The 10431-nt window shown below is 38.9% G+C and overlaps 1 protein-coding gene across 1 annotated transcript; it reads right to left on the bottom strand.

Moving 5' to 3' along the window:
* Positions 1-4958: 4958 nt before the first annotated feature.
* Positions 4959-10212, bottom strand: LOC136862483 (uncharacterized). Its single transcript, XM_067138885.2, has one exon. The coding sequence runs from the start codon at positions 10158-10160 to the stop codon at positions 5277-5279; it is 4884 nt and encodes a 1627-aa protein (XP_066994986.2). The 5' UTR covers positions 10161-10212; the 3' UTR covers positions 4959-5276.
* Positions 10213-10431: the final 219 nt, after the last annotated feature.

Below are 10431 nucleotides of genomic sequence, written 5' to 3' on the forward strand. Positions count from 1 at the left end.
ATCTGAGATCAAAAACTCCCTCATCCGTGTCTTATCAACTACATGGTACCGCCTAATAGTCCTGTATCGCATTTACATTAACTACGACAAAAATTGTTTCTTGATCTCATAACTTATACCATCTATCACTTCAATTTCTCTATATAAAGCTCATCTAGTTTTATCAACATTACGACCAGAATAATCTCCCTTCTAGTTAGTTCCAACGTTCTGATTCAGATACCTTTCCCAGATTAACGTATTTACCATTATTTTGTTGGTCATGATTCCTGACATTCGCATTACCTTCGCAGTTAACATTTGGTAAATTCAGATCACCCGTTATTACTCGTTCCTTTCGGTGTCTTTATCCACACAGCTCACCTTATTAAATAATTATGCGTCAGCGACGCCCTTTCCAGGTGTGTACAACCCAAAAATATCTACTGGATCAACCGTATGCCAACAGTGTAATATTTCAATGCGAAGAGTAGCAATAACCTCAAACTATCTTGCCAGTGAAATAGATTTTAATTTTTTTAAATCTAAATTTAGAATGTTACCGGTATCTATAATTCATTTAAGGAAATGTGTTTCCTTTGCGATTGGTGGAACGAATCTAATAGTGCCATGCGTAATATTGTGCCTGGTACCTTGCGAGTGTAAATGAACGAACTGCAGAATGTTCACCTCCCCATAATAATGGGTCTTCATAAGTATCCTAACAAGAAAGATATAGAGATTTAAACCAAAAAGTATTAAATTTACCTTTGGTAAAATCAAATGGTTGTAAAATACAATACCAGTCAAAAGTTTAAGATCACATGAAGAAATCCCGAAATATCATTTTAAAGATAACATTTTGCAACTAGACTCCTGTAATTTTCTTTCTGAGCTCTCACATATAATAGGATATATGTCGCGTGATTTCATTGAGTTAGAGAAAGAACTGGAGAAGTTATGAAATTTTAACTCTTGGAAAGTAACACAAAAAAATCAAAAACTTTGGTAATATAATGCACTGTGTACTCTAACTGGTTGCAAGTATCACCAGCAACATTTTGTTGTAGACTTAGCAATAGGTGGGGGCCATTTTAGTATAAATATAAACATTCCGAAAATATGATGTACCGTTTTTTCGCGTGGTTTATATTTTTCGAAGCAGCGACAAGGTGGTTGAATTTTCTTTGTCTTTTCTCATGTATGCCCCAAGGTCTGGGGGCAATCTATCGGCGTCAGACTTATCTGCCCTGATAGTTTCATTTGCACTGTGCAGATGGCATCCAAGAACACATTTCTGATGGCGATAGCTCACACGGAGACCTATGACAAGAACAAGGATAAATTGACCATCTTTAGCGCTGGTTTGAATATAAATAAATAAATAAATAAATAAATAAATAAATAAATAAATTAATAAATAAGTAAATAAACGCATTAAAATTGGCTCCACATTTTTTGGAATATTTATACTAAAATGACCCCCACTTAAGTCTACAAAGGAATCTTGGTGGTGATGCTTCAAACAAATTAGAGTGCATAGTACATAATATTTCCAAAAGTTTGGGCTTTCTGATGTTACCTTCCAACAGTTAAGAATCTAGGTCCTACAACTTCTACAATACTTGGCGTAACTCAATATATATATATCGTATGGCTTTATAAGTACACAAGAAATCTAATATCAAGTGGAAATATCCAGATTTGACAACCAGTCCAGAGCACTTGGAGTCACTTGGTGTAGAAGCCTCAGATCACCGTTCACTCTTTAACAATGCGTTCCATTTTCTGCCCCTCAGTCGCAGTCAGCATATGAACGGAAACCCCATTTCTTCAACATGTAACCACACCTCCCTTGACCCGTTCTAATTCGGTTCAGCTTCGACCAGGTTTGATGTGGCATTTGGAATCCTTCAACCTTCTTTGTTGGATCTTGAACCAAGTGAGCGTTGTTGGGTGGATGTTCATACCAACGTCGTCGCTACTCGAAGGTCATGTCGAAAGAACTGATACTTTTAAAATCAGTCCAGGGTGGTTTGCGTGATTTCAGACGAGTTGTTAGTGGGTCTTGTAGGGCATCGTAAAGGGAGAGTTCTTATGAGAGGAAATCTTCTTGAGCAAGTTTACCTTAGCTGCTTTCCTTCTTAGATCTTGCTGGACAATATTAGCTAAGACAGGTAACCACTGAATGGGAGTAGATCTGACGGTACCAGTGATAACTCTCATGGCTTCATTAAGCTGGGCATCAATCTTTGTTGTGTGAACGCTGTTTTGTCGTACAGGAGCACAGTATTCACCAGCAGAATACACAAGAGCGAGCGCAGCAGTGCGTAGTGTATTGGCGTCCATACCCCAGCTACTTCCGGCAATCTTGCGGAGAAGATTCACTCTGGAGCCAAGTTTCTTAGATAACGTGATGCACTGTAGTTTGAATGTCAAGGACCGATCCAGAGTGATTCCTAGATATTTTGGATTGTAGTTATGCGGTACTTCGGTTCCGTCGAAAGTCACATATAGCTTTCTATGGGCTTGCTTATTATTTAGATGGAAAGCAATAACCTCAGTTTTATTTGGGTTAGGTTGAAGTCTCCATTTGTGGGAGTAGTCACTCAATTTCGTCAGATCACTTGTCAGTACATTCTCACAGTGCATAAGATCTTTACTCTGGAAGACTAACGCTAGGTCGTCTGCATAATGGGTTTTCAATGAGTCAGTGTCTGGCATATAATTAATATACAAGTTAAACAGAATGGGGGCCAGAACTGATTCCTGAGGTAAGCCATTGTTTATAGTCCTCCATCTGCTAGATTGTCCATTCAGAAATACCTTAAAGCGTCTGCCAGAGAGCATGTTGTTCACTAGAAACACCAGCTTTTGACATGGGATGATTTCAATAAACTTCGACATCAAGCCATCCCTCCACACAGTGTCATAAGCTGCTGTAAGGTCCACAAAAACTGCAGCTGATCGGAGACCTCGTTGAAATCCAGCTTTAACTAGAGTTGTCAATGTTAAAACCTTGTCGCAGCAGCTCGGATGTTCCCTAAACCCACCTTATTAAACAGGGATGGTTTGATCAATGACCTCTTGAATGCGATTTAGAATAAGCCTTTCTAGTAGCGTATAGACCATGCTGAGTAGCGATACTGGCCAGTAGTGAGAAGCATCTGTTCCGTCTTTGCCTGGTTTCAGGATGGCAATTTAGCCTGCTTGAAAATCTTTGGTAATCTTCCAGTTCTTAGAATTTCACTGTTTCTAACTAGAATTTCTAACTAGAATTTCATTGTTTGTAACTCAATAAAATCAGACGACAAATATCATATTAGATGCGAGACAGAGGGGAAAATATACAGAGGCCTAGTAGCACAATTTTAGGTTCAAGATGACATTTCATCATTATTTTATGGGGTCCTCAACTTTTGAACGGTACTGTAATATGTCTTTCAGTAAAATGTGGGACGCGATATTACATAGCAATCGTGAAGTCTATGATGTGAAGTACTGATGGATGGCCATGACACATAGATCCACTGCCTGTGCAGCGTTTATTTATTTATTTATTTATTTATTTATTTATTTATTTATTTATTTATTTATTTATTTATTTATTTATTTATTTATTTATTGATGTCTTTATTTGTTTCGAAGTTAGGGCTCTCGGCCCTCACTTACACTTAACCACATTATGCGGCTTGATAATTAATGGAAACTTAATACACTTAATAAACTTAATACACTGTATATAATATAACTAAATATACACTCAAACTAAAAGGTCTACATCCTAAGTCTAAAATGAACAAAAATTAATTCAAAATTAACTACTCTACGTGGAATTCATATAATAGTAATTTATGTAAACTTTTGGGGACTATTTACTCAAGACATTCACTCACGCATTCACACATAACTACATAATATAGCCTACGTATTCGAGAGGAAATCTTTAGACTGTCTTTTGAAGGTAATTAATGAGGAACAATTTCTAATTTCAGGGTGTAAATCATTCCATATTCTAGCGCCCGATATAAATACGAAACAATGCAAACTCAATCTACAGAACCTAGAGTACATATTCTAGCAATCATCAACAGAACTGCTGAATGTAAAATATTAACAGAATTCCTGCAACGAAAACCAAACTCTAATTAATTATTCATTGCACAGACAGGAACGGCAAATGTCTACACTATACTAAGTAAAAACTACTTTATCACTACAAAAGAAACCAGAATGCCTTAACAGCTGAGTGTTTAGCCCGCACAAGAATCAATTAAACGGCTCTTCTTCTGCTTTATTTCAGCCATTTAATTTGTTCCTTTCGCACAGCACACAGGAACATGAAAGAAAAAAGTCGCATTGCTCGATGCTACCCATGATTCTTAGCTGTTTTGTGCGATGTTGCCAAGCGTTCGCATATGACTAGCGGTGAAAACTAAACTTAAACTACTTGATCTATTCGTGTTATTCGACGAGACTATGGTCTGATATTACATCATTTCCTTAGATTAAAACCGATATCCATTAAATTATGTTTATATAATACCGAGCAAGTTGGCCGTGCGGTTAGGGTCGCACGACTATGAGCTTGCATTCAGGAGATTTTGGGTTCAAACCCCACTGACGGCAGTCCTGAAAATGGCTTTCTGTGATTTCCAATTTTCACACCGTGCAAATGGCGGGGGTTACCTTAATTAAAACCACGACCACTTCCTTCCCACTCTTAACCTTTCCCTATCCCATCGTCACCATAAAACATGCCTGTCGATGCGAAGTAAAGCAATTTTTTTTTTTTTTTTAAATAGAAAAGTTTATGTAATGGCTCTAATTTAGACCATCTTCTCCGCTGCTGCGGTCAGTTGGACGTGTTTAATATCAATAATGGACTTTTGCAAATAAAATGTATACATAGCTGACTTATAGCACTGGAAAGGTATAAACACCAAATAACAATTTACTTATTTTGAAAATGTATTTATTTACAAATAAACTATCAGTTTCAAAACCAAAAATAGCACTCAGATACATCGAATACATCCCAATATTTTAAAAATAATATCTGCTTGCATTGTGAGATAAAATATGTTCGTAAGTTATGTAGGATAACTTGTTACATAAATTGGGGCACAAAGGGTAAAGTAATACAAATCTCAGTTGTTTCGTCAGATTCCAATAGCATCGGTCTGGTCTCTCTCCAGTTGCGACCTATTCAGAACCAAACATTTTCATTGGCAACTTTAGTTGCTGTGAAGTCTCTGTTTAAGTTGCACACACGTTGAGGTCAACTGATCCCGCTATTACGAATCCGTGCTGTATTTGGAGAGATATTCTATCATATCCACATGTTGCCCCATCATCGCCACTTGAATTGGTGTTGAGCCCTCTGCATTTATTTTGTTAACGTCTGTCCCCGCTTCGATCATTACCCGAGCTGCCTCCACGTGACCCTCCTTCGCAGCCCAGTGTAGTGGAGTGTCACCGTCTCTGTTGGGTAAATCGACAGTAGCACCCGCTTCTACCAGGACCCGAACAGCTTCAGTTCTTCCTTCTCCAGCAGCCCAGTGAAGAGGTAGCGAACCGTTGTTATCAAGGAGGCTCGTATTAGCCCCCGACCTCAATAGTAAATCAACAGTTTCTCCATGCCCACCCCAAGCTGCCCAGTGTAATGGTGTCGATCCGGTTTTGTCTGGCATATTCACGTCTCCTCCTGCATCAATTAGGTATCTTAGAACTTCTGTGTGGCCCCGACGACTCGCAATGTGTAAAACTGGGGAATGTTTGCAAAAATCCCCTTCTACCTTGACCCCAGACTCTATTAGGCACTTAACTGCTCCTGCATGACCTCCTAAGACTGCTATATGTAGAGGACTGTATCCCATGGTGTTGATTGCATCTGTTTGAGCACCGAGTTCAAGAAGACACTTGACAGCAGCTTTGTTTCCTTTATGACACGCCCAATGGAGAGCAGTAGCATTTTCATTGTTTTTTACATTAATATTTGCTCCATTAGCAGAAAGACATATCAGTGTGTGGACGCTGTTATTTTTAGCAGCCAGGTGTACAGCCGTAGCATCATCACTATTTATTGCCTCAGCGTCCGCTCCCGCCTCTATCAAACATTTCGCGCAGTCATCATGCCCTTCTTCAGCAGCTAAATGGAGAGCAGTGCACTCCTCCTTGTTCTTCATATCAACATCTACTCCAGCCTTTATCAGCCAATGAAGTGACTCAACATAACCACCTTTCGCTGACCAATGGAGGGATGAGTAACCCTCGTTATCAATGGAGTTGGCATCCGCTCCATTTTGTAAAAGAGTGAATATAATTTTAGTGTATCCTGACTTGGCTGCGAGTATGAGAGGACTTGATCCTTCGTTGTCTCCTTTATTTACATTTGCACCGTATTTTATTAAATATTTCACAGTGTGGTGGTGTCCGTTTTCTGCAGCTAGATGTAAAGCAGAAGCTCCATCCACTCTTGAGATATTAACATCAGCTCCTAGATTAATTAGAGCTACAATTGTATCGGTGTGACCCTTACTTGCTGCGAGTATTAATGGAGTAGATCCGTCATTTGTAGAAACATTTAAGTTTGCAGTCGAATTTTGTAGAAGGTGACCACTCAAGGAAAAACAGTTCATGTTGAAATAATGCAAAATATTACGGCACTGTCTACCATACTTTGTTATTTCTGCCTCGTATCGTACCAAGTATTGTACTAAGTCCGTATTTCCACTTAATGAAGCCAAATGAAGTGCTATTGATCCTTCAAAATCAATTACTTGTCTAACATCAGCGGAATGGGAGTACAGAAAGTCAATTAGACTAACATAGCCTTTCTCACAAGCTAAGGATAACGTCTTATTGAGGAGAGATTCGGTTTCCATTGTTTGCATCGTACAGATGAGATCGGAAGAACTGTACTTGGATCCTATCAACATATCTATAGCACCCCATGCACCTATCTGATCAGCGTACCTCAGTGCAGTCCACTTCAGAATATTGTCTGAAATTCCCACATCAGCCCCTTGTCTGATCAGAGCCTTGACTGAATCTACCATATCGTACATGGCCGCTAAGTGTAGAGGTGTCCTACCGCCGTTATCTGCCCTGTTTACATCCACCCCATTCGCAAAGAGAGTATTCATTTTTCCTGTGTTCCCGTTGAGAACAGCCATGTGGAGTTCACTGTCTTTGCAGAGTATACGATCAAACCAAGCTCTTAACACACTAAACTTTGTTGTTAGAAAGTGATACTGGAGAAATTCTCTCATTGCTATGAACTCCTCAGCCAACCGACCTGCTGCAAAGTATTCACGAATAGTGGGATACCTGAAAGTCGGCACTCCGTTAGTGGTATTGATCAGACTTCCATCGTATACGCTAACGCTCTTCATATCAACAATATCCCTGTTATACCTGTAGTGGAGTGAATTTAGGTCCAACGATCCGTAATCCTCTGTGGATAAAATAGACATTAGAGATATAGTCTTGTATTTATCACACAGGCTCAACTTATTCTCAATCAACATGTGCTGATCTAGTACAAAGCTCTTTCGTTTGGTCTTTAAAAGCATTAGACACATTTTTTCGACAAATTTGTCATAGAGACGGATTAGATTGAAGTGAGAGGATAGAGTAATTACTCCTGTTGTTATGTATGTGTTAAGTTCTTCCTGGAAGGTTTCCCCCACCATGAGAGTTAATAAGGGGAGATTAGTGAGTTCCATTTCAACCTGACTTATGGAGTCTTCTAGTATGAGGAGTACTTCGTTGACAAATGTCCCTAGCCCATCAATGTCTTGTAGCTTTTTACTCCATTTGCTAATCAAGAAACGTTTCTGATCATCACTATTAAGTGGCATTAGTGTGTACGGCAAGGTGAAGACGTTCTCTTGGAGTTCTTCGACGATATCAGGACCACATGTAATATACATTTCTTCAATTTTGTTCTCTTGCAGTAATTTCAAAAGGAATGCAATCTTGTCAATCAAATAAGAAGGAACATGTTCAAAGCCATCGACAAAAATGACAATATTTCCACATTTGTACAGACTTTGAGTAAATATCAACTTATCGAGCGTTGCTGTCCTTGACTCAGTGATACCAATAAGATTTTCCAGAAATGTGATAACTTTGTCCTGCGCTTCGAAGAGTGTATTACTGATGTAATCACCCCACACTGTGAGATCTATAATGGCAATCCAAGTGCTTGGATAAGCCTCTTTAGTTTGTCTAGCCAAAGCATGAATGAATGTAGTCTTACCAACGCCGGGTTCGCCTTTCACTAGAACTACCTTTTCTGTGATGTCATTTGCCAATTCACACTTTACATACTTGGTTTTAGATGGTATGAGGTATTCTTTAAGGTACCTTGTGTCCCCTTTGGACCATTTCCATTCAATATTATCCCTCGAAACTTGTAGGCAGTGTAAATCAATGAACTCCTCGTCAGTGATATCTCTGAGTATATCCTCCTCTACACTGTCTTTTACCGTGAGAAATGAGCTGTCACATAGAATGCTCTCCTTGTCCATAATATGATGAAACTGACCAGGCTCTTCACCATATGGAAGAAGGTCTTTAAGTTCCTCCGGCGAACATCCAGAAATTGCTATGACAGTGTTTTCACTAACGTGATCAAATATTTTCCGAGACAATTTTGTGGAACGGGATAAAGTTCTAGGAAGATAGTCACCTATTACAGGAGGGATTGCATGCCCTATAATGAGGGGAGAGGTAGATGATAACAGGTGTGTCAGAAGATTACCTCTGATTCTCTCCAGTAATTCCGGGTACGGATGCAGTACTGTAGCGAGGGTTGTGAGTACACCTTGAAACTCAACCTGTTTTGAGAGTAGTGATGATTGTGATTGTGGACTGAGATCTGCCAACGTGGTTGTATCAACGTGCTCCCAGCACTCGGTTCCTATTTCCTGAACACATGATCTAGCCACATCATCTCCTCGTGGAGCTATTAGAACGAGTTTGTGAGAATCACTAATTTGCAAGATACGTAAAATCTCTGAACATATAAGGCTGACCTCAGAAATATTGACCTTTTTACTTTGAACGACAAGTACTGTGCACCACGCACTTTCCCACGTTCTGAACACCTCGCAAGGGTGATCAAGTAGTTTTTCCATATCAACTAGAATGTGGGTCTCATTTTGCAGTGCCTGGTGCACTTTTAGTACACTGAGAGAAGCATCTTCACTGTCCGACAGCACACTTACGACACTATTCTCTTCTAAACAATTTCGTAGATCTTCAAGAGATTCTTCAGTGAAATGTACACCCCATCCACTCACTTCCTTAATCTTCGTTTCACTAAGCATGTTCGCTACCTTCAACATGACATTTCTCCACAGCTTAGAATCTTCACACAGAAATACATTGTTCTCTTTCATCCATTCACCTATTGCCCTCATAAATTCATCAAATATGTTGTCCATATCCTTCATGAATTCACGATTTCCGCCAACCACTTTCACAAATTCATCCCTAGCCACACTTTCCATTTCCTTACAGTTTGCCTGTGAGTGGAAAACTTTAAACTTACTCAAGAAAGTTTTGAACTTCTTCTTATTAATTAATCCATCAATTTCTAAACTTAACTTCAGTGCGTCTTCCTTTGTTGGATTGCTCTTTAAATTTTCCAGCTTTCTCCTCATTTCCTTAGAATATATTTCTGGTAAAATATCTTCAATGAATTGAAGGCGATCACCTTCTTCATCCAATGTGGAAAATTTCCTGAGGAATGTATCGTACATCTCCAGTTCATCAAAAAATTCAAGTGGGTATTCGCTTGAATTTAAGTTGAGAATAAGCCCTCCCGTGTCCAATATGTGATCAGGGTGCGATACGCTGTGGCGTGCATTCATCTTGCAATCAGTATAGTGTATAACTTCAATGTTTCTAACGACAGAACCAAATTGTTCCTCCAGCCAAGGTAACGATTGAAGAATTTCTTTGAAAGAAACAAAGTATTCGAGTAGGTGATCCGACACTTTGTGAGGGTTATCTTTCTGCTCCTGTTGCCGGATGAAACACGCCACAACATCCTCATCCTCAACGAAAACGAAGACATTGTCACTGAAAACGCCAGCTCCAGAAAGATATGTAGCAATAAGGAAGTGCTGAGTGTGGTTTAATCCTCTGAGGTATAGCATGGCAGCCATATTTCGTACGTAGTCCTCCGATGCAGAGTTCCCCGAATCACGTTTCTTCTCCAGGGATCTGAAAAATACACAACATTTGCCGATTACACATGCCTATTTTCTAACCAAGTAAGCTGATTTTCAAAAATAATTTGATAGGGTATATAATTAAATGCATTTTAATTATATTTATTTATTTATTTATTTATTTATTTACTTATTTATTTATTTATTTATTTATTTTATTTATTTATTAAAAATATTCCAATCAACCTGAGCCTCACGACAGAGA

This window comes from Anabrus simplex, chromosome 1 (genome assembly GCF_040414725.1).
Source record: "Anabrus simplex isolate iqAnaSimp1 chromosome 1, ASM4041472v1, whole genome shotgun sequence".
Taxonomy (NCBI): Eukaryota; Metazoa; Arthropoda; class Insecta; order Orthoptera; family Tettigoniidae; genus Anabrus; species Anabrus simplex.